General features: G+C 51.5%; 1 protein-coding gene across 3 annotated transcripts in view; it reads left to right on the forward strand.

Annotated features, from left to right (window-relative positions):
* The window catches only part of SCTR (secretin receptor), a 65,417-nt gene extending 42,666 nt beyond the window's left edge, over nt 1-22,751 (forward strand). The window contains exons 7-13 of one of the 3 annotated variants that reach the window (XM_059912029.1): nt 1,118-1,271; nt 9,580-9,640; nt 11,130-11,199; nt 14,469-14,560; nt 16,332-16,458; nt 21,230-21,271; nt 22,342-22,751. In XM_059912029.1, the coding sequence (XP_059768012.1) occupies nt 1,118-1,271; nt 9,580-9,640; nt 11,130-11,199; nt 14,469-14,560; nt 16,332-16,458; nt 21,230-21,271; nt 22,342-22,488 (693 nt within the window). In that variant the 3' untranslated portion in view covers nt 22,489-22,751. Of the gene's footprint in view, nt 1-1,117; nt 1,272-9,579; nt 9,641-11,129; nt 11,200-14,468; nt 14,561-16,331; nt 16,459-19,893; nt 19,924-21,229; nt 21,272-22,341 lie in introns of those variants that run through there. The other 2 variants (XM_059912030.1, XM_059912031.1) reach the window with 2 other exon arrangements.
* Nucleotides 22,752-24,091: the final 1,340 nt, after the last annotated feature.

Genomic DNA, 24,091 nt, shown 5'->3' on the forward strand with positions numbered 1-24,091 from the left:
GCCAGCAGGGGAGAAGGGGACTGGAAATCGAGATTGGTTTAGTCAGCCTGCCCGCCACTTCCCACCACTCACATCTGTAATTGCTCACAGATCTGTCAGGTTTGCCTTGCTTATAGTTTTCCGTGTGCGTGTGTGTATGTGTGTGTTTTCTGACTCAAGACTGAGAGGTCCCTCAAGCAGGGCCCCTGTGTCTCAGGGAGATTTCCTGGGAGTCAGAAGACAGATTCAGGCCCCACCCCATCACTGACCAGTGGAGAAGTCCAGCAGTGCCCAGCAGGGAACCTTTCCAGGGTCTACTAACCCGCAGACTAACGAGCCAGCCACAGGCCATGCCTGGAGTCGGAGTGTCTGGGAGGCCACAGGCGGCCCTGGGCGCTCCCCCCCGTGGACATGGACGTGACCTGCGCTCTGGGCAGCAGCCCTCAGGCCATCCCAGGAGCTGTCCTCTCTTCAGGGAACAGCGCGGTGAAAGGAGAGGAGGCCCTCACAGTGCGGGAGTGGGAGCCGTGCTGGCGTAGAAGCCTCGGCCCGACAATCCCACAGGCGTAGCTTCCAGGGATCCCGGCAAGGCACAGGCCTGCCAAAAGAGTCACAGCATCAGGCAGGGCCAACCCTGGCACCCCCCTCGGGTATTCAGAGGCCTGCAGTCCAGACGCAGTGCACCAGGCAGGGTCGTGTACTCTCATCAGTGTCAGCTTGTCCCTTCTTCATCTATTTCCAGGAAAACTAAACCTGGAAAGGATTTTATTAACCTTTTGCTCAGAAATCCCTTTCCCTCTCTAGGCCTCAGTTTCCTTATCTGAAAAATGCCCTCATTTGCTACTGGGAATTGGGCGATGTCTGACCGTTTGACACTTGGCAGCCGGTTCCAGAATTTGAATGCCGTTCCTGCTGCTGCAACAGCCCTTTGGCCATCTTGACCAAGCCTGCTGGCCTGTGGATTTCCACTCTAGAGAACTCTATGAGCCTGGTCTTCACATAGTGGAAGGCCAGAGGGGATGGCCGTGAGCCCCAGAGGCTCGCTCCTTGGCCTGGCTGCTGACCCCTACCGCACCCCACCTCTCCTGGAGGGAAGCCCAGGGTCTCCAGCCTGGGACTCAGCTGCCTCTCTTTGCAGGTGGGCTGTAAGCTGGTCATGGTCTTCTTCCAGTACTGCATCATGGCCAACTACTCCTGGCTGCTGGTGGAAGGCCTCTACCTTCACACACTCCTCATCATCTCCTTCTTCTCAGAAAGGAAATGGCTCCAGGGATTTATTGCCCTCGGATGGGGTATGTTTCTCCAGGGGTACGGTGGCTGCATGCTATGTGGGAAAGGGCACTGAGGCAGAAGGAGAAGGGTGTGGGTTCCAGTTTCAGCTCTATACTTAGTTAAGTTCGTGAACTTGTGTGATCTTAGACAAGTTGCTTGATGGTTAACTCTCTGGCCTCAGTTTGTCTGTCACATGGGAAAAAACAGCTAAAACCTAGCCCCAATTTCTGGCATCCAAAGCCTTTTACAGTTTGATACCCCCAACACTGTTGCCTCGTCTTCCCCAGACGTCGCATCCATACATCCTCATTCCTGCTTCCTTTTGTATCAGTTAGGGTGCTTTTGACTGTAGGTATCAGAAAACCTGCCTTCGATAGGCTTTAAACATCAAAGGAATTAATTGGTTCGTATAACTGACGAGTCCAGGGATTACCAGCTTCAGGTGAGGCTGAAGCCAGCAGCTCAGCGTTTCTTTTTGTTTTTCTGCTTTGCCGCCTGTAACGTCAGTGTTATCATTAGGTGCTCCCAGTGTAACTGCCAGCAGCTCTGGGCTTCTTCCTGGCTTCACTGTTAAATCTGATGAAAGAGAGAGGCCGTGTCCAAGCACTCCCAGCAAATACTCTGAGATTCACTCTGATTGGACCAGCTGAAGTGTTATACACATCCTTGAACCAATCACAGGGGCCTGAGAGAATGGAATACACTGATTGGCTTAAGCTACTCAAACCACATAGCTTCCCAAAGGAAATTCCGGATTCAGTTTCCAGGAAGGAGGGGAAATGGTAGTAAGACAGCTAACTGCAGGCCCCACTGCTTCTCTTCCCCCTTTCCTTTCTGGTCCATGAAGATGATAATAATTCTGATTTCTTGAGCACCTACCGTATGCCAGGCTTTGAGCGCAACACTTTGCATGCATTATTTAATCATCACAACAACCTCCAGAGGCCTCTTAGAGGAACCTTGGCTCAGAGACATGACATAACATGCTCAGCTCACACTGTAGACAAGGGTAGAACCAGAATTCAAACCAAGGCCTGTCTATTTGCAAAGCCCCTTAACTCTTATTCTGCCATAAACAAACATCCATCTATCAATCCTTCCATCCATCCGTCCATCCCTCCGTCAGTCCATCCACCTGTCCATCCCTCCATCCATCCCTCTATCCATCCATCCATCCATCCATCCCTCCCTCCATCCTTCCATCCCTCCATCCATCCATCCACCTGTCCATCCCTCCATCCATCCCTGTATCCATCCATCCATCCATCCATCCCTCCCTCCATCCATCCATCCCTCCCTCCATCCTTCCATCCCTCCATCCATCCATCCACCTATCCATCCCACCATCCCTCCATCCATCCATCCACCTATCCATCCCACCATCCCTCCGTCCATCCCTCCATGCATCCCTCTATCCCTTCCTGCCTCCCTCCCTCCCTCCATCCGTCAATTGTTCATTTGATAAACATATGTAAGTTACCCACTGGGTTCTAGACAGAGTCAGGTTTCTGTGAGTGACTCACAGGCTTACAGGGGTAGTCGTGTGTAATAGCCATTAGCTTCATTTACTTTCCTCTCGGTGCCTTTAATTAAGAAGCGCTCCTGGGCTTCCCCGGTGGCGCAGTGGTTAAGAATCCGCCTGCCAATGCAGGGGACACGGGTTCGAGCCCTGGTCCCGGAAGATTCCACATGCCGCGGAGCAGCTGGGCCCGTGAGCCACAATTACTGAGCCTGCGCGTCTGGAGCCTGTGCTCCGCGACAAGAGAGGCCGTGATAGTGAGAGGCCCGTGCACCGCGATGAAGAGTGGCCCCCACTTGCCACAACTGGAGAAAGCCCTCGCACAGAAACGAAGACCCAACACAGCCATAAATAAATAAATAAATAAATAAATAAATAAATAAATTAAAAAAAAAAAAAAAAAAAAGAAGCGCTCCTGCCAGGACTGCCCTCCACTGTCTTTCCCGCTTGTCTAAACCCTTATGTGCAAGGGCTCTGTCTCCTCACCAGACCGTCAGGGAAGTTGCCTGAACCAGCGGAGTTCACTGAGCCCTCCTGCTTCGGAACTCTGGCAGCCTGATTAGCACATGACCCTCAGTCAGCAGGAGATGTAGGGCTCTGCAGATCTGGATTTCCACATAGGCCAGTAGTTCCAGGGAGCCTGGGACAAGGGGCTTGCCCTATGCTGCTGACTCTGCCCCAGATGCCCCCAGTGTCTAGCCAACTCACTGGGCCTTGACTCCCAGATCTGCCAGGATTTCCCTGTATGAACATGGACAGTTTTGTCATCTATAATGTCAGGATCATAATTTGCTGAACTTTCTTTGAGCACTTCTTTGTGCTCAGAAGGGCTTACGGAGATTACAAAAGCAAAAACAAAAAAGGCTCCATCGCTCCAGGGGTTTGTAGTCTAGCAAGGAGACAAAAGTGCATTGTGATAATATCTCCATCACGGGTTTTTAGGAGGTTTAAATGAGATAATGAGAGCCTTCTTTTCTTACTCAAATATATTTTTTTAATATTTGTTTATTTATCTGGCTGCACTGGGTCTTAGTTGCGGCACACAGGATCTTTAGTTGCAGCAAGTGGGATCTTTTAGTTGCAGCATGTGGGATTTAGTTCCCTGACCAGGGATGGAACCCGGGCCCCCTGCATTGGGAGTGCAGAGCCTTAGCCACTGGGCTACCAGGGAAGTCCCTCTTCCTCAAATATTTATTGAGCATCTACTATATGCCAGGCCCTGGGGATAGAGCAGCACATTAAACAGCAGGGGTTCCTTCTCTCTGTGCCTCTCTACCTGCACAACCCCCAGGGGACATGAAGGGACTCAGGAAGGTCTAAAGCTGTCTGCGAGAGGCTCTTGTCTTGCAAAAGCAGCGGCCCCTGCCTCAGTTTGTACTCACCCCCCTCCCCAGAGATAGGTTGCTGAAATGAGTATGTGGCCACCATAAAACTTTGCAAAAAAAAAAATTTTTTTTTAAAGTAGGAAAAGAAATTACCGTAGTCCCATCTATTGAACATTTTCTGGGGTTTCCTTCCAGACTTCTTTTATACTCCCAGTTTTTCCCACATGGTTGCAGTCGTCCTGTATGTAGAATTTTGGATCTTGCCTCTTTCCATGAACACAGAAGCATGCTCTGTATTCTTTCAAATCTTCAGTAAACATTTTTAACCACTGTGTGGATGTATGTAACCAAATACCTATTTTTTGGATGTTTAGGTTGTTTCTCATTTTTCACTGTGATAAATAACACAGTGAGGAATACTTCTGTGGGCAAAGCTTATTCCATGTGTAATAGAGAATCCTGGAATTGGGACCCCTGAGTCAGAAGGCACAAGCTTTTGAAGTTTTTATTACTTATCCAAAGCTTTTACTTTTTCAAGGTGGCTGGGGTGTCAGTCTGTGCCCAGGAAAGGGTGATACCTCTGGCTTTTATAGGAGCTGCGTCAAACTCCCATTCACTGAGGGATCTCAGACTGGTGATGCTCCAGCTGGAGCTGCGTTGGAACCACGCAGAGGGCACGTCAACCTGGTTGCCTGGGCCCCGCCCCACAGTCTCTGTCCAGTGGGCCAGCGGTGGAGCCTGAGACTCTGCATTTCTAACCAGGTCCCAGGTGATGCCGATACTGCTGTTGCAGGGACCACAGTGAGAACCACGACTTAAGCCATTATCTGCTTTTCAAACTTTTCCACTGACTCACTGTTAAAGATGTAAGACAAATAATCATAAACAGGTGGCCCTCAGAATCCATGTTTGCCCAGAGTACCTGCAATTGAGGCAGAGAATTTTTTTTTATCAAAGCCATACGTGTACTTGGTTTAAAGAATTAAATAGAACTACAAGTCTAAAATGAAAAAACAAACAAAAGCAAGCAGGTCCTGAAGAGGCTCCCACTTCTGCCACCAGATGTAACACCCTCCAGCTCTTTAGCTGCTCCCGTTGATATCTGCTCTCATGTTTCTAAACAGTATTCTACTGTGTCTTGATTTGTCCATCTGAGGCACTGTTTTTTTTTTTTACTGTCTATTCACATCCTTGGCCCGCTTTTTAAAAAACATTTATTTGTTTATTTGGCTGCGTCGTGCCTTAGTTGTGGCACGCAGGATCTTCGCTGCAGCACGCGGAATCTTTTTGTTGCGGCGTGCGGGCTCTAGAGCACACAGGCTTAGTTGTCCCTCTGCATGTGGGATCTTAGTTCCCAGACTAGGGATCCAACCCGCGTCCCCTGCATTGGAAGGTGGATTCTTAACCACTGTACCGCCAGGGAAGTCCTGAGGCATTATTTGTTGACTCCTTGTGATTAAAGGGAAGGGTATAAAATTCTTCATCTGCCACCTCCATCCTCCCGTTAGAGTCTTTCACAGTTTGGGGCTAAATCACAATATTCAATGTATATATCATCATGTCTATGTAGATATTGTTTACTACCGAGCCAACTGGTGTACATTGATTTTACTTCCAGTATTTAAGTTTTTATATTTTATGGAGTCATTTTTTAATTTAATTTTTATTTTATTTTGGAGTATAGTTGATTTACAATGTTATGTTAGTTTCAGGTGTACAGCAGAGTGGATCAGTTATACATATACATATATCCACTCTTTTTCAGATTCTTTTCCCATATAGGTTATTACATAATATTGAGTAGAGTTCCCTGTGCTATACAGTAGGTCCTTTTTGGTTATCTATTTTATTTACAGTAGTGTGTGTGTGTTAATTCCAAACTTATGGAGTCATTTTTTATTGACTCATTTTGTGTTGCTGTCATTAATTCTCCCAAATTCTCAACAGAACTGGAAAACCCCCCAGTGCTGGTTCCCCATCATCAAATGCAACAACGTGAAGTCTATTAGTTCCTATTTGTTTGGTTTATTCCTGCTGTATTAGTGTCCTAGGGCTGCTGTAACAAGTTGCCACTTGTCTTAAAACAACAGAAATTTATTGTCTCCCAGTTCTGGAGGCCAGAAGTTCAAAGTCCGGTCTTGGCGGGGCTGATTCCTTCTGAGGGCTCTGAGGGACAATATGCTGTATGCCTCTCCCCTTGTTTCTGGTGGTTGGTGGCAGTCTTTGGCCTTCTTTGCCTTGTAGGAGCCTCACTCCAATTTCTTCCTCCATCTTTACATGGTCTTATTCCCTCTATGTCTCCTCTCTGTGTGTGTATCTCACGGCCTTCTTAAAACGATGCCAGTTATATTGGATTAAGGTCCTTATAAGTATGACTTCATCTTAACTAATAACACCTGCAAAGACCCTATTTCCAGAAAAGGTCACATCCTAAGGTTCTAGGGATATGAACCTTTGGGGGGGGATGCTATTTAACGTGATACACCCACCCATGTTCTTTCTAGAAGAGCCTTCTGCCCTCCTGCTCTATTTGGGCTGGTCATTCTCTAGACTTGCTCAACTCTCTTAACCTTCAGGCTGAGATTTCCTTCATTTTCCTCCACGAAGCCTATTCCTTGACTTCTTGTCTGCCTCTCTTTTGTTTACTGTCCAGTCGTGTTGGAGCACATCCTCCAGTGTCTGTCTTAACAAAGAGTGCATGGAAGCTACATTTTTTGGCTGCGTTGGGTCTTCGTTGCTGCACGCGGGCTTTTCTCTAGTTGCGGCGAGTGGGGGCTACTCTTCGCTGCGGTGTGTGGGCTTCTAATTTGCGGTGGCTTCTCTTGTTGTGGAGCACAGGCTCTAGGCTTGTGGGCTTCAGTAGTTGTGGCGCATGGGCTCAGTAGTTGTGGCGCACGGGCTTAGTTGCTCCGCGGCATGTGGGATCTTCCCAGACCAGGGCTCAAACCCATGTCTCCTGCACTGGCAGGCAGATTCTCAACCACTGCACCACCAGGGACATCTGGAAGCTACATTTTTTTGCATTGCATATCTAAACATATCTTTGTTCAACTTTCATGCCCTATTTGTAGTTTTGCTGGGCATAGAAATTAGGTTGACAGTTATTTTCCCCCAGAATTTTGAAGGCCTTCTGTTTTGGCATCTGGTGTTATGCGACATGCCATGTCATTCTGTTTCCTGAGCCTTTTTACTCACCTCTGTATAAGCTGTAGAATCTGTAGAATCTTCTCTCTGTCTCCGGTGTTTTGACATATCATAGGGATTGCCCTCATGCAAGTCTGTTTTCATCCTTTTGCTGGTATGTGGTGGTCCTTTCATCTGGAAACTCACATCCTTCACTTCTTGGACAGTGTTCTTACACTGCCCCTTTGATCATTTCCTTCCCTCTGGTTTTTAATCCTCTTTTTCTGAAACTTTTAATCAGATGGTGCACATCCTGGAATTGGCTTCTAATTTTCTCGTTTCTTTCCTCTTACGTTTCATTCCACACTTTGTGTTCTGCTTTCTGGGCAGTTCCTGGTCTTTATCTTCCATCCCATCTATGGAATTTTAAAAATCTTGATCATCATATATTGAATTTCCAAGCCCTCTTCCTTATTCTCTGAATGCTCCCTGTTTTCGGCATCCTGTTTGTGTCTTGGAGAAGTAATCGTCCCTCTAATCTCGCTGATGATATTCCTTGGAATTGTTTTGCTCAAGTTCCTCGTACAGCCTGTATGGTCTGTTTCCTCTGAGTTCCTTTTCTCTGGTTGTTTTGGTCCTTGTCTTTTATGTAATCAGCTTTCCTCAGATGTTGATGACCTTGACTATTCATATTTAAGAGTGAGTCACTTCGGTGTTGACTGAAGGCCCTCTGTGTGGGTGTGGAGGGGAGCGGGGGGGGGGGGGGGGTGGGGGGACATGTCTCTCAAGGGAGACGGGGCTGGAAGTGGCCGCTGTGTTCGTGGGTCCTCAGCATCGGTACTAGAGGCCCTTTGTCTGGGGCTGTTTGGTTCCTCCAGGGAAGAATCCTGTCATCTCCTGCCTGGGGTGGGGTTTGGAGAGCTCGAGCAAGGGTGCAATCCCGGCTGTTAGAAGTCTGAGAACTGAGCAGCCTGGGGGTGGGCTCTTACCGGTCAGCGGATGACAGACATGCCCATTAAAAATAGAGTCTGAGCTGTATTTTATATAACGTAAAATTTTCTAGTAGCCACGGTAAACACAGTACAAAGAAACTAATTAGTTTCATTAATTAGTAAAATTAATTTCAGTAGTATATTTTGTTTAACCCAGTATAACCAAAATATTAACATTTCGATGTATAATTTTAAAAATCATTAATAACACATTTTACAGTCTTTTACTCTTGCACATCTTCCAAATCTGCTCTCTTGCACTTGCAGCACGGCTCATCTGAGAGCAGCCACGTATCAAGGGCTCAGTGGCCACACGTGGCAGCACAGGTGTAGACCATCTCTTGGTCCCCGTGCCCAGCTGAGCACCCCTCCCACCCTCTGCTGGGCCAGAGCCCCATTCCCCCTGGCTCTGTTTCTCCAGAGAATGCCCTTCTGTCGGGGATGAACTCTTTGGCTGTAGGAGGGTGGTGCTGGTCACCTGGGGTAGTTCCGTGCTTCCTGTCTTCCAGCCCCGCCCTCTCTCCTGCCTGCTGGCGTCCCGGGTGCCCTCACCACCGGGCCTGGGCGCCTTCCCAGCAGCAGCCCCCATGCCGCGCTGTGTTTCAGCTTCGTCTGCTCTGGGACATCAGTTACTGCTCCTCTGCCAGCTCCCAGGTTCCTAAGTGTGCTGACATCTCTCGTGCACTGTACCCTCCTTGCCCATTCTTTGTGCTTATGGGCTTGTAGCTTTTTTATTTCTTTACTCTCATGTTGGGGGGGTTTCAGTGAGAAACAGAGATAAATGTATAAGTTCAGTTTGTCATGTTCAGCCAGAAGTCAGGAAGTGTTCTTGTATTTTATCTTTAAATTTCCTGTGTACTTAACAATTCTCTAGTCCAAAATGTATTTTTGTTTACATAACATTGATAGCTTACATTACCAGTTGAATGGCCAAGCTTTTTACAAACCAATATTCAAATAAAACTAAATGTTCTCCTGTGGCCTTGCATCCCCCCCCAAATATCCCAGTTTGAGAAAAGGGCTCCACCAGTGGCCTCCACAAGCTCCATGGGCCTGCCCAGGGGCCCTGGTCCCCTCCCTTCTCCCCCGCAGAGGTCCTCCGGAATCTGGCCCAAGCTCCCAGGAGCCCCCTGCCCCCCAGTGGCCTTCAGGATCTGTCTGATCCTGCCTCCCTTCCCAGGGATTCCTTGGCACCCTTGAAGCGGGAGGCTGCAGATTTACACAGGATGGCAAGGGGGTTTCCATGGCAACCAGACCTTGGCACCTGCTTGCTCCCTGGCCTGGAATCACTGATTGTCCTGTCTCTCATAAGGGTGCTGAAAATTGAGTCCTCTCCTTTCTGCGCCCCCCCTTTATTTTTAACCCTCAGGTTCCCCAGCCATTTTTGTTGCTTCGTGGGCTGTCACCAGACACTTTCTGGAAGATGTCGGGTAAGCTGGTGGACGGAGGGAGGTAGCGAGGGTATATTTTATCTTGTCCAGCGCTTCCAGCAGGATGGATCCGTCTTTGGAGCTGTTACCTAGGAGGGGCCTGTGTCTCAGGCCTGGGGCCACAGGCGAGCTCTCTGCAGCGCAGGCTGCCGAATGCCCAGCCCTCCTGGGGTGGGCCGGCCCAGCCGCTCTGTGGTTGGGTCAGGTGCCCGACGAGAGCTGTGAAACACTGGCAGCTGTTCTAAGGGCCACCCCAGCTCTTCCTCTCCTGGCAGCTCCCTCCTCCGACACGGGTGTGTGAGTCCCGCAGGCCCAGGAGAGCAGGAGAGCAGCGTTACAGCCCTGACGGGCACCAAGAGCTCTAGTCTTGTTCTCCAAAGACTTGGGCTCAGGGACAGGGTAAGCCCGGGGGTTCCTGGGAGCGGGCTCGTGGAAGGAAAGCATGGAAGACGCCCGAGAGGAGGTGCGGCAGCTGGGCCGAGGGGGAGGGAGGCCGTGTGTCGTCAGTGTAATGACACAGCCAGGCCGGAGAGTGGACGAGGGCAGACGAGGCATGCATGCGTCTTGCAGTCCAATTCAGTCCAAAATAGTCCTTCTTTTTCTTAAAACATTTTTTATCTCTTTAATGTTGTATCTATTTTATTATTTATTTTTGGCTGTGTTGGGTCTTCGTTGCTGCACGCGGGCTTTCTCTAGTTGCGGCGAGCACGGGCTACTCTTCGTTGTGGTGCGTGGGCTTCTCATTGCGGTGGCTTCTCTTGTTGCAGAGCACGGGCTCTAGGCTCGCAGGCTCAGTAGTTGTGGCACGTGGGCTCAGTAGTTGTGGCTCGTGGGCTCTAGAGCGCAGGCTCAGTAGTTGTGGCGCACGGGCTTCATTGCTCCGCAGAATGTGGGGTCTTCCTGGACCAGGGCTCGAACCCGTGTCCCCTGCATTGGCAGGCGGATTCTTAACCATTGTGCCACCAGGGAAGCCCCCCAAATAATCCTTTTGATTGAATAAATTCCCTTAAAAAAAAGTCTGGATTTTCAGCTTCTTTAGAACAAATGGAAACATTTCCTATGTGCCCTTGTGGCAAAAATGAGCTGGACAGAGTTGTGGCCGCCTTAGACCAAGCACAGGCTCTCCAGTTGCCAAGTGCCCCTGTGCCTGATGTCCCCGGGGCCGAGGTCACACGTCAGTCACCCGGACACTTCACTCCCTGAGGTCAGCTGCCCGGCCACCATGCTCCCCGATGCATCTGACAGCGTGCTGGCTTTGGGGCCCAGAATCTTCCATCTCAGGTCCGCACGCTTCTGCTCCCAGATGCTCCCTTGGCCCCGGCAGTGCTCCTGGGCCGCAGAGGACAGCCAGTTCTCAGGGTGCTGAGCACACAGCCTCCGGGGTCAGGACCACAGTGTGGGTCCTTCCCGCAAAGGGGACGTCAGAGAACTAGTCTCTTCTGGTCAGCCAGCTCCCCACTCCTTGTGATGCCTGGCTCTCCCTCCCTAGGTGCTGGGACATCAATGCCAACGCGTCCATCTGGTGGATCATTCGAGGGCCTGTGATCGTCTCCGTCCTGGTAAGTGGCCGTCCCCCTGAGCTGGGCTCCAGCGGGAGAGACCAAAACAGGACCGGCTTGCAGGGCAGAGGGCCAGGGCAAGGCCAGCATTGCTGCCTCTGGGTGTGCGGAGGGATAAACCAGACCTTCCGGGGGCTGGGCAGTGGCAGGAGGGTCTGGGAGCTCCGCCCCTAGAGACCGGTGGATGGGAGGGCAGTGAGGCAGGTGGCGAGAGCTTGCCTTCGCCTGGTCCACGGTGGCAGCTGCGGTGTGGCGAGCAGAGCTCCTTCCCCGATCTGGCTCAGGCTGGCCTGAGATTCCCCCTCCCCTGGTGCAGAGCACTGGCGCTTGATCGTTTTCTCGGTGTTCTCTGGTTAAAGTGGGCAGGCTCGCTGAGCTGGGATCACAGGAGGGGGGTTGCACCTGGGGAAAGCCAAGTGCCAGACTGGTCTTGGGCCCCTGTGGTGCTGTGACAGGGACAGGCCCGGAGGGGTGGCCCCAGCGGAGAGACTCAGGAGGGACTCGTGGACAGGGGAGCTCAGGGGTCTCGACCCTGGCTGGACTCTCAACCTGGGAGCTTTCTAAAAACGGTGATAGCAGAGGTGCAGGGTCTCCTTGTCCTGGGGAGGGGCCTGGGGGCTCGTCTTGGTTTTAAGTTCCCAGGTGATTGTGCTCTGCAATCCAGAGGCCCTTAGCTGAGCCTGTGGGCCTGGATAAGAACAAGAAAGACACGTGGGGCGGGGGGCACACTGGGGCAGCCCCTCTCCGGAAGTAATGTGCACAGGCTCGGAGGAGCGCCAAGGCTGCAGAGCCAGGTGACAGGACGTGCCCCTCCTGGGCTCACAGGAGGGCAGCACAGGGCAGCAGCCCCCTCCTCTGCTGATGGCTGAAGGGCTCGCCTCCTGGGGCCATCCGTGACCACCTTCTTTTTTTTTCAAAAATAACAGAATTTTATTTGATGCTCCCTACCATCTCGACTTGCAATAGGAGAGCTGGAAATTGTAGAGAAAGCCGAGTAGCAGCCGCGTTAGGCCACTGAGTAGCTCAGGAGAGTACAACGACTTCCTATTTCTGCTTTTCTTAGCAGGTGTGAGGGCCGTTCATTAATCTGGAACCACTCAGGGAAGAGGGTGTCTGACACCGTAGTAATGCAGGGTGTACTGCTAGCACAGGGAGTGTCTAGTACTTTAAACAAGACTTTATTTTTGCTCCCCTAAGACACTGCTACCCAAAGTCATTTTATGGTAACAAATAATTTGATTATCATTTTTACTTGCTAACCTTAGCATAGTGTTTTATAATCTGACTAAATTGAAGCTTAAGGGATAATGAAAGATACTAAGCTTTCATTTCCTACTACAGTCAATACGCTGAAAACAGTATAATGAAATCTGCTATTATTTACCAAAAGTTGTTTTTTGTCAGCTTGTCACATTTAGATAATGTCAGAACCTTTTTTATTAGGTTGATAATGTGGTGGAAAAATATTGACTCTATCACTATGTTTTAATAAGAATGTACTTGTTTTTCTGAAAAATCAAAATATATTGTCATTTCTAAAATAATAATAATGGAATTCATGTAAAAAATTGGAAAATACAAAATGTATTTTTAAAAAGGGAATAAAATCACCCATATTTTTAGTGCCTAGATGCACATTGTGATCATGTGCTTTTCCTTCCTATTTTTTTCTTTGAGCACATGTACTTTTTCAAAAATGCTTAATATAGTTTTGTGTCCTAGTTTGTTTTTTTCACTTAGCAATAGATGTCATCTTTCCCACGTCATTTGAAATTATTTGACCAGCTGATGTGCTGTAGCTGCATAACACCGAGCCAGTTACCCTGCTGTAATTGTGGGGCTTGCACAGCCCAGCCCGCGAGAGCCCCAGGGCCCAGGCTGCTTTCACTAGACTGTAGTCTCTCTAGTGACTGACGGATGTTGGGTGGGCACTACTGATGCAAAGTTTCTCCCTACCAGCCTGTCACGGGGCCTAGAATTCCACTATTTAAGACTCATCCTTGGGGTAGTTAAGATTTTCCCTCTTGCTTTCAAGTTCTCCCTATTAAATTAAATACAATGCAAAGGCAAAAAATGAAATAAGATAAAAGAGCCTTTGTTAGTTTACACCACGCACGGCTTAGAGCAAGATGCACAAACAGCGAGCTGAGAAGTGTCCTGAAGCAGGGGCGCTGGGCTGGGGTCCCAGAGAGGCCGCTAATCCTGTGTCTTCTGGCCAGCGTCCCCAGGCCCCAGGCTACTTGTCTGAACAATGAGGGGGCCCAGCCAGTCAGCTCCACTGATCCTGCTTCTGCAAAATGATCTAGAGCTGGTGGGGGAGGGGAGGAGAGGGGCCGACGCACGGGCAGCTTCATAGTGTTGCTGGCACTGGGCACTGGAGTTGGGGAAGGGGACACCGAAAGAAATAGACTGCGTTCCTGTCCTTTAGAAAGTGAGGATTGAACTGGTGATCAGTGGACGCACACGCATGCTTGCATTTGGCCCTTTCAAGTATTTCAAGTGCTCTTAGGAGTAGCGTCATCCCTAACTACAGTGAATCAGGAAAAGGAGGTACAAGAAGGCTTCCTGGAGCTGGCGACTGACCTGCAGAGATTCTGTAAGTCTCCGAAGCAGTGGTTCTCAAAGTGTGGTCCCCAAACCAGCAGCTTCACCTGGGAGCTTGTTAAAAATGCAAATCTTGGGAATTCCCTGGCGGTCCAGTGGCTAGGACTCCGTGCTTTCACTGCTGAGGGCTTGGTTGCGGAACTAAGATCCTGCAAGCCATGTGGTGTGGCCAAAAAAAAAAGCAAATCTAATTTGCATTTACTAAACCATAACCTTGGGGGTGGAGCCCAGCAATCTGCACCTTAAACTCTGAGAACCTCTGCTATAAAGCCTTTGATACTCAAAGCGTAGTCCAAGGACCCGCTTTAGCATTCATTCCCTGGAGCTTGCTAGAAATGCAGAATCTCAGGCCCACTCCAGGTCTGCCTTTTAACAAGATTCCAACGCATTCCAAGTGTGAGTAATCCATGCTGCAGCTGAGCAGGCCTCAGAGCTCCTGAATCCCAGGGGCGGGGGGGCGGTGCTGTGGCAGCCGTCCCTGCCCAGACGGTGTGTTTCAGCAGCACACTGCCCAGCCCCCGGAAGGTCTGGGGGTGGCGGAGGGAGTGGCGAGCTGACCTGTCCTGGTGTGGCCTGCAGCGCCTTCCCTGCCCGGGGGCCAGGGCCGGGGGCCGTGCTGGGAGAGCAGATCACCCTTAGCCCCACCTCTGCCTTGTGTTTTACAGATTAATTTCATCCTTTTTATAAACATTCTAAGGATCCTGATGAGGAAACTTAGAACTCAAGAAACAAGAGGAAGTGAAGGGAACCACTATAAGTAAGTGGAGGGCCAAGACCTAGGCACGCTCGCTCAGTCAGTCAGCAGGCATTTACTGAGCACCTATTGTTTACCCAGCTGGTGCTGGGCACTATTGGAGGTGGAGGAAAGGGAAAATCCGGGACCTGGGAGTTTACAGTGGACCAGGGGAAGGGAGAATGGGTCCATGTGACCCTGAGACCCAGCCCTGGGGGTGGGGAGAAAAGAAATCTAAGCAGGATCTCTGGAGGCAGAGATCTTACCCTTGGGACAAGGCTAGGGAGTCAGAGAGTGGGCTTCGAGGACCTAAATTCAAATCTTTACAGGGACAGTGGCCCTCCTTGTCTGTGGGTTTTGCATCTGAGGATTCAGCCAACCTTGGATTGCAGATTGAAAATATTTGGGAAAAAAAATTCCCAATCAAAACATTTTCATTGTATGAGGTATTATACGTAATCTAAAGATGATTTAAATATATGGGGAAATGTGCGTAGGTTATATGCAAATACTACCCCATTTTATATAAACGCCTTGAGCATCCAAGGATTTTGGTGTCTGCGGAGGGTCTGGAACCAATCCCCGTGGATGCCGAGGGTCGACTGTATTTTCCAGCTTTCACTAGACCTTAGCTTTCACCAGACCTTAGCTTTCACCAGATTTTCAAGATAATGTGATCCAAAAATACTTTAAAACCTTTAAGATGTTCAAGAAAGATGCTGTGTTAGTCTGCACAGCCTGCCACAATAAGATACCACAGATTGGCTGGCTTAAATAAGAGAAGTTTATTTACTCACAGTTCTGGAGGCTGGAAGTCCAAGATCAAGGTGCTGGCAAGTTTGGTTTCTCCTGAGGTCTGTCTCCTTGGCTTGTAAACGGCCGCCTTCTCACTGGGTCCTCACGTGGCCTTTCTCTGTGTACCTGCATCCCTGGTGTCTCTTCTTACAAGGACACCAGTTGGTTGGACTATGGTCCCACCCTGATGGTCTCATTTAAACTGGTCCCTGTCTGCAAGTACAGTCACATTCTGAGGTACTGGGGCTTAGTTAGACCTTCAACTTAAAATTCTGGGGGAACACAGTTCAGCCCATGACCAATGTTGAAGACAAATCAGTGTCCAACAGAGGCTTTCTCTGTCATGGCCTGAGTTTTGAGAATCTGGCAGAGGCCTGGATTGCCGGGTGACAGATTCCCCGGGATGTCACTGGAGTAGTGGCTCCGAAGTAGGGGGCAGCTGGGGATCCAGGACAGAGTTGCCACATAAAATACAGGAGGCCCAGTTTAATTTGAACTTTGGATAAACAACAAATAGTTTTTTAGTACTTACACCAAAAAAAACACTATCCATTGTTTATCTGAAATTCAAATTGAACTGGGTATCCTGTATTTTTGTTTGCTAAATTTGGCCACCCTAACCTGGGAAGAAAACAAAAGAGCTTCTCCTGACAGATATTTATTATCAAACAAATGAGAATGCTGGTTTTGCTAATAATACATAAGACACAGCGTGATAGTAGTACATGCAGATACGTTATAAATCAATAAAGTTATTCATGTGGGTATGGGTTCAAAGCGTTTTACTGATAGGGCGCATGAACAGAAATTTGGGGACTGGCCGTGGACTGATAAGTATTGAATCCGGGTGACGGGTACGTGGGAGCTGGAGATTTTCCGAAACGGAAGTAAAAACAAACAAGCGGCGGGGACACTGCTGCAAAGCCTCCTGCAGTCAGGCGAGATGGGGGTGCCCCTGGGTATGGAGGGGCCCGAGACCGCAGCGCCTCTGTGTCCTCAGGCGCCTGGCCAAGTCCACCCTCCTGCTGGTCCCCCTCTTCGGAGTCCACTACATAGTCTTTGCCTTCTCCCCGGAGGATGCCATGGAGATGCAGCTGTTCTTTGAATTGGCCCTTGGCTCCTTCCAGGTAAGCTCCAGGGGCTGTGGCTTCACGGTGGGAAGAAGTGTTCTCTCTCTCTCCTGAGAGAAAAGTGGAGAGGCCAAAAGCCAGGTCTTCCCGGAGGCAGAGGGATGCCTCATTTGGCAGAGACCCACGAGACGCAGGGGCAGGACCTCACCGTGCTGCGTGACCCACAGTGGGACCCAAGCTCCCCACCAGTCACGCGGGGGTGGGAGATGCAAGCAAGGAGAGAGAGACTGACTCCAGGGAAGACGAAGGGAACGTAGCCCAGCACACACGATCGCACAAGTCTCGGTAATTAGAGTCAGAATAATGTAAGCACCGAGGGCTCGGGCTCAGCCATCAAGGAGTAGGACAGGAAGATGAGTGTAGTGGGGGAGTGGGCGGGGGGTGGAAGGCTGTGCGAAAGAAGGATAGCCTCCTCTCCACACTGGGAAGTCCATAAAAACCGCCCCAAGCTGAAAAATTCAGAAGTAGCAACATCCGCATAAAACTCAGAATCAGTCAAGAGAGTTCCAAGTCGCTGCCTCTGAGAACAGGAAATGGGGCAGGGGTGTCAGCAGCTTACTGTTTTTTCGTTTCTTTTTTTTGTGACAAGAGACATTTGACTCTTTGAAACCAATTACATACACAATTTTCTAAAAATAAAAGCCAACTTTAAAAAAAGAAAACAAAGGTGGGGGGGGAGAAACCACCTACCTTCTAATTCAACAAGATGTTGCGAAGTTAAAAAATATAGTAAACCTGTTTGGACAGAAGGGGCTTTTAACATGAATCCCAAACTTCACAGTGTTGTTTATTTACTCATAACTATCTCCTTCCAAAAATAATATGATGTAGCTTTCAGGGAAAACATACAAAGGACAAAAAATAAGTAGATGAGGGATCAGCGAATAAAGAAAATAAAGCCCAAACTGAGTTCATACACAGAAACAAATTTGATCAAGTTTTCTGAAGGTGGGAGAGGTGTGTCATAAATTTGGTTTGGAGCTTCCCAGTAGCCAAAGCAAAGACAGAAACACACTCTTTCAAGATTTAGATGAAAGCAGGCTAGTCCCTAGGGAACGGCCTGAGAGAACTCTCTCCCAGTGGGTTTTCCGGAAGAAGCCAGCCTGTCTTCAACAACACTGACCATCCCGCAGTCTTCCTCACCTGGGCAGGCCTCGGCCTTGGGGCGGGGCTCAACGCCGCCCTCATTCCTGGAGTTCTGTTCAGGACGGGTGTGCCCAGGGTGGTCCTCCTGTCACAGCTCACTTCCAGGGAGGACGCGTCACTGGGAACACATTCCTGAGTGGGGTCTGGCCCTAACCCACGCCTTCAGACCCCCACCCCAGGGCTGTCCCCTTTGCTCCCTCTGAGCCCCTTCTCTGCCCAGAGACCCCGGCCAGCACCCCAGACCTGCAGAGCACCTAGTCTCTTGTGTAATCCGTGATCTTTTGCTCTGGGCCAGGAAGCTTCCACATAACGTGCGGGACGCTGGGCTCACCGTGGCCCGTTTAGCAGGTGGGGGATCCAGGTCCAGACGGGTGGAAGGTCATGACCCGGCCAACAGAAGTGGGTAGTGACCCCGCTGAGGACCTGGAGACCCAGGTGTCATCCTGCGTGGGTGGGGACTTCCTGTCTCTGGAGCTGGGCTTGCAGCTGGGGCTGCAGACTGCTCGTGAAGGCTGTTCGGCTCCCCTCGGGAAATGCTTGTTAGGAGGAAACCAAAAGCACTTGCCTAAATGTTCCCATTGAAATGTTTACAGAGAAAAAGGATCTTTAAGACTTTTTTTAAAAAAAAGAACCACTGTTCAAATACAAACATAGATGTCATTTTATTATATATTATACATTTATACTGTATGCATATTTTTAAAATTTTGTATTATGGAAAAATTTTTCCATAATACAAAAGTGAAGTGGACGATATAATGAACCTCCGTGTGGCCCTTACCCTTTCATGGCCTGTCGTGTTTCACCTCTACCGCCACCCACATCATTTTAAGCAACCCCAAGCCATCGTTGTATTTCAAATGTAAATATTTTAGCATGTATTTCTAAAAGACGAGAGCTTAAAGAACACACACAGAAACATAATGCTATGATCACTGTCATATATTTCTAAAAACGAAAGTTTATTAGCTCCTCCTAATTGTAGAAATACTTGCTTATTGAGGAAAATTTGGAAAATAAGGAAAAGTTAAAAGAAAAAGGAAAATCCATCGATAATCTCATAACCCGATATGATGACCTCTGTTAAAACGTCAGTGTGTTTACTTCTGTCTCTTTTCTATCCAAGAAGACACGCACACGTACACACACAAAATTGAGATCAGGACGTGTGGCTTTTATATCCTCCTTGTTCTGTTTAATTCTTTATCATTCCATCATGAACGTTTCTCCAGGTCATTAAAATTCTTCAAAGACTGCATATTCTTTTTTTTTTTTAATTTTTATTTATTTTTGGCTGTGTTGGGTCTTCGTTGCTGCTCACGGTCTTTCTCTAGTTGCGGCGAGTGGGGGCTACTCTTCGTTGCGGTGCGCGGGCTTATGGCTGTGGCTTCTCTTGTTGCGGAGCACGGGCTTTAGGCGTGCAGGCTTCCGTAGTTGTGGCTCGCGGGCTCAGTAGTCGTGGCGCACGGGCTTAGTTGCTCCACGGCATGTGGGATCTTCGCGGACCAGGGCTCGAACCCGTGTCCCCTGAATTGGCAGGCCAATTCTCAACTACTGCACCACCAGGGAGGTCCAAGACTGCATATTCTTAATGACTGTATACAAACCGTGGAATTTCTGAAGCTTGCTGGCTGAGGCAGGCCGCCCTCTGCGTACCTGGGGCACGTCTAACCGGCCCTCACCCGGGGCTGCCCCCACCTCAACAGTGAGACTGTGTCTCTGGACCTTTGAGGCTGTGGCAGCCCTGGTCCTGTGAGGTGGCAGCAGCCTGACCACCAGCTCCTGGCCTGCCGACCCGGGACTCAGTCCCTCACCTGTGAAGCGGGGGTCCTCCCCACCCACCTCCTAGGGCTCTGCAAGGATTGAATGAAGCACCTGGAACCCAGAAGCCCAAAATTACACAGGCTGAGCTGCGCCCCAAACCCAGCTCTCGTTTATTTCAAAGCCCGGCTTTCACACCCTCTGACAGCGGCTCCTAATCAATGGTGCCCCTTCGAACCATCTTTCAGAGCTGCTGATGGTCTCACCCCAGACATTCGGAGTTGGGGCACAGATTGCACCCTGAGCCAGAGCTCCCAGGTGATTCTTATGTGTGGCAAAACTTGAAAACCGCTGCCTTGAGTCCGTGTTCCTGCCCCCGCCCCACCCCCGTGGTCCCCGTTCCATGTGGCATCAACCACACCTGAGACTCTTAGAGCAGATCCTTCTAGTTTGTAACTCTTGTTAAAGCGCCAGGACTGGGCTTCTGTGGTGGCGCAGTGGTTCTGAATCTGCCTGCCAATGCAGGAGACACGGGTTTGAGCGCTGGTCTGGGAAGATCCCACATGCTGCGGAGCAACTAAGCCCGTGCACCACAACTACTGAGCCTGAGTGCCACAACTACTGAAGCCCGTGTGCCTAGAGCCCGTGCTCCGCCACAAGAGAAGCGACAGCAATGAGAAGCCCGTGCACCGCAACGATGAGTAGCCCCCGCTCGCCACAACTAGAGAAAAGCCCGCACGCAGCAACGAAGACCCAATGCAGCCAAAAATTAAAAAAAACTAAAATTAAAAAACAAAACAAAACAAAAAAACACCAGCACTCCTGAGCAGTCGTGTGGATGAAGCCCACCATAAACAGGCAGGTTCACCCCTCTTTGGGGTCCTGTCCATGTCATAAGTAGCCAGGGGCAGGCCTGGCTGGCACTGGGGGGAGGGGCTGGGCCACCCGAGGTCAGGGCTGTGGCACCCGGGCCTCTGTGGGAAGCCTGAGGGCAGGGGCTTGTTAGGAAGGACAGGCCGGCCCTCGGAGGGCCCTGAGGTGAGCAGGGCATCCCGACTGCGAGACCCTGCTCGTAGCTCACGGTTCCACGCAGGCCTCTTCGGCTCAGATCCCGCATGTCCGCCCGCAGCCCCGCCTGGCAGGCTCCACGCCAGGACTCCGGGGGTCCCACTGGGAAGAGAGGAGCTCCGGATGCTAGCGGGGGAGGGCCCTGATAGGCACAGACCCCCACCATCCCAGGGAACCTAAAGCATACGTAGCCCTGAGGCCTCTGACCTGGACGTGAGGGGGGCTCACGCCCCACTGTTGGCTGGCCGGTACCTGCCTGCGACCTGCACGCCAGCTGTTCTGACCACACGCCACACATTTGTCTTTCAACGTGAGTAGCTGGCCCTGTTTAAACCTCTCCAGATTTCCAGCTCGTCTTGCAGGTGAGCCCACCCAGGCCCAGGGGCTCCCATGGGCTGCCCCACCCGCTCAGCTCCGGGCCGGATGGGCATGGCTCAGGTGCCGTTGTTGCTGCTTCTCCCAGATGGCCCGCCTCGCTAATTCCGGCGACCTGCCTGGTCCCTGTGGCCTCCACTTAACGTAACTGGCACCACCGTGGTGCAGGGCCCCTCCCTGGACACGGGGGAGGTCCTTGCCCCCAAGCGTGTCAGTCTGTGTGGGTGATGCCAGCACAGCTGGGGCACTGAGGGCCGGAAGAGGAAGCCTCCACTTCCCCTGGAGGGGGAGAGGCGCGGGGAGGCTCTGGAACAGCTGTGGGGAGCAGTGAGCTGGGGCTGGTGATGAAAGGGCCCCAGGCGGGTAGGAGGCTGGGTGCCGGGCCCGCACTCATCCCGTTGCCCGGCTTCTTCCGCAGGGCCTGGTGGTGGCCGTTCTCTACTGCTTCCTCAATGGGGAGGTGAGTGTCCTGGGCTGCCGGGGTGCAGGGCAGCTCCCTCACAGCCGCACCCGGAAGGGGTGGTGGGGAGTGGGGGGTGGCGTTGGTGGGGGAGGCCGGGCTCTCCCGGCTTGGGTCTGTCTTCCAGGAGCCTGGGCGCACCTCATGGGAGCCCCAGGATCACCCGCAGGCCTTGTTAAAACAACTGCTGGGTCCTGCCCTGTTTCTAAACCAGCAAAAACAGGTCCCGTCAGTCTGGGCTGGAGGCTGAGAACGTCTTACCTAGCACCCCAGGTGATTCTTATCCTTGGGCAAGTTCAGGAAATGGAGGAAAGTGCAGGCACCCCAGCCCTAACCGCGGCTGCTGACTGCTTGCTTGATGGGTGATGTCGGTCACGGCCCTGCTCTGGGCCTCAGGCCTCTCATCTGTAAAATGAGTGACTCAGGTGAAACGTTTGCTGCTCCGTCCTCTGAGACCTCCAGAGAGTGTGACTCCTGGCAGGGCGGGGGGCTGCACCCCTAGCTGGAGGTCTCTGCCCTTGCCCAGAGCACTGTCGGGACGTGAGGTTCCTGGCACGGAGGCCGTGCAGTTGACATTAGTTGGATACGGTGTTGCACACAAGTAAAGCCTTCCCGTGACTGTTGATCACCTGGTTTGCCCCACTTGAATGCGGGGTAGCCTCTGATGTTTTCCAAAAATTAAGCATCAAGTCTGGCCTCAAAGGCTTTGCTGCTACAGCTGGGGATTGTGAAGGAAATTCCCAAAGAGCAGTCCTTTGGCCCCCAGATAAGTTCCGAGCTTGGGTGGCTTCATGGGGATGTGTCCAGTTGCCCCAGGTGACCAATCTGGAGACTGTGGAACAACCCCCTTCTTCGGGACAGGTGTGCGGAGATTGCAGGTGAAAGGACCCAAGGGAAAGGGGGCCCTCAATACCTACTGGACGTCGAGGTGGTAAATCTGAGCGGCCTGCAGGAGGGGAAGGCATGCCCGCTGGGCAGAAGTGGCAGAGCCCGAACGAGGCCCCAGGGGAGCAGGACCCTGGGCCAGGGTCATCCTTTCCTCCCGGCTGACGGCTGGTCTCTGGGGGCAGGTGCAGCTGGAGGTTCAGAAGAAGTGGCGGCAGTGGCACCTGCGTGAGTTCCCACTGCACCCGGTGGCCCTCGGCTCCTTCAGCAGCGGCACCAAGGCCAGCCCCTCGGAGCAGAGCCGGGGTACCTGCAGGACCAGTGTCATCTGAGGCTGGATCAGGGCCACCCAGACAGGCCAAGACGGGTCCTGAGGGCTGACGGCTGCCCATATTCCTGCCAGATGCTGTGTGATCGCTCCTGTGACTATAACACCCCTCCCCCGGGCCTCGGGGCGGGGGCGTGGTGGTAATTCCTCAGAACCGCAGGGACCTGGGGCAGGAAGAGGGCCTGGGATTTGGGTCTGTTGAGTTTTCTGGGAAGACTTCAGGGGTCCCAGGAGGGGGCAGGGGAATAAACGGTAACTGGGATGAGACTTGGTGTTTGCCAGTCCTCTTGCCCTGGAGCCACAAGGTGAAGGATGCTGTCCCCACCGCTTGCTGGAGGACGGGGCTGCCCGGGTCCCCCTGCTCCAGTTTTCAGGGACAAGCTTAGCGGAGACTGAGGCCCTCGGCCCTAGGTGGACCCTCCCCACCCCTCGCCGCAACTCACCCACCCGGTCGCTCTTCCCCCAGAGCCTTCTGACAGCCAAGTCACAGGGAGCCCAGGAGAGCCCCGGCCCTTTCAGTCGCCCTAGCATGGGATGAGGCACCCGTTCTTCCTGCTTTCGGCTAAGCTATCTGCAGTACAGCAGGAAATGGGGCAGAGTCCCATTGACAGAAGAGAAACTGGTTCACCAAGGTCCTGTGACTTGACCAAGATACTCAGCAGGGAAGTGGCAGCTCGGTCCAGGGCTTCTGGTTTCAAATCCCCAGCCTCCAAGGCTGTCTGTCTCCCCTGCTCCTGGGCAAGGGCGGACAGGGGCCTGTCTCCCCGCCCCACTGGGGATTTTAAGTCTCCCCCTGTACTCTGAATCTCAGTTCCCTCAATTATTAGCACTCCTTCCCTGCCAGCCATGTGAGGGTTAAAGGACTACATATTTGAACCCTTTTACAAAACGAAGCCTGCGTGCTCAGGGGAGAGCATTCTTGACAGAAGCAGAGGCGACCCTCCCCGCGGCTAGAGAAGAGGGCATCTTGCTGGTAGGTGGGCCCAGCTCTAGTCCTGGCTTTGGGTGACCCTGGACAAGTGGCCCTGGCCCCCAACTTCTGCATCTCACCCCTGCAGACAGGGTCACCCCCTTTGCATCTTATAGTCTGCTACTGGGGTGAGAAGGCCAGGTACCCATTTTCCAGGGCTTTCTCCAGGGACCTTCATGGACTCTGTACACCTTGGAATCAAAAAGTTAAAAAAAAAAAAGTAAAATCACAGGAGAGGTAGAGGCACCCAAGTCCAGCCCAGAAAGAGGACCTGGCAGGGCAGAGACCAAAACCCCATGCAATCAGTGGCAGCCGGAATGAACCAGGAAAGGCCTGAATTCATCAGGTGGGGGAGGGGCATGGGGCTAGTGTAGAGTGAAATGGGCTGAGGGCCACAAACCCACCTACTGGGCAGAAAAGGGACTGGACAGGGGCCAATTTGATGCACAGAAATGTAGGGTGGCCAGCAAGGGTGGAAATCTCCACTGGTTCCTGGTCCCCTCCACCTGCCGGCCTCTGCATCCAGGGTGGTTGTTAATCATTACCCGAGGTCGGGCCAGTCCCCAGTACCCCCTGGAGTCCAGCAGCTCCAGATACGTGCTCTTTGAAGTGTGTTCTAGGATAAAAATGGTACCCT

The sequence above is a fragment of the Balaenoptera ricei genome, assembly GCF_028023285.1.
Source record: "Balaenoptera ricei isolate mBalRic1 chromosome 7 unlocalized genomic scaffold, mBalRic1.hap2 SUPER_6_unloc_1, whole genome shotgun sequence".
Classification (NCBI taxonomy): domain Eukaryota; kingdom Metazoa; phylum Chordata; class Mammalia; order Artiodactyla; family Balaenopteridae; genus Balaenoptera; species Balaenoptera ricei.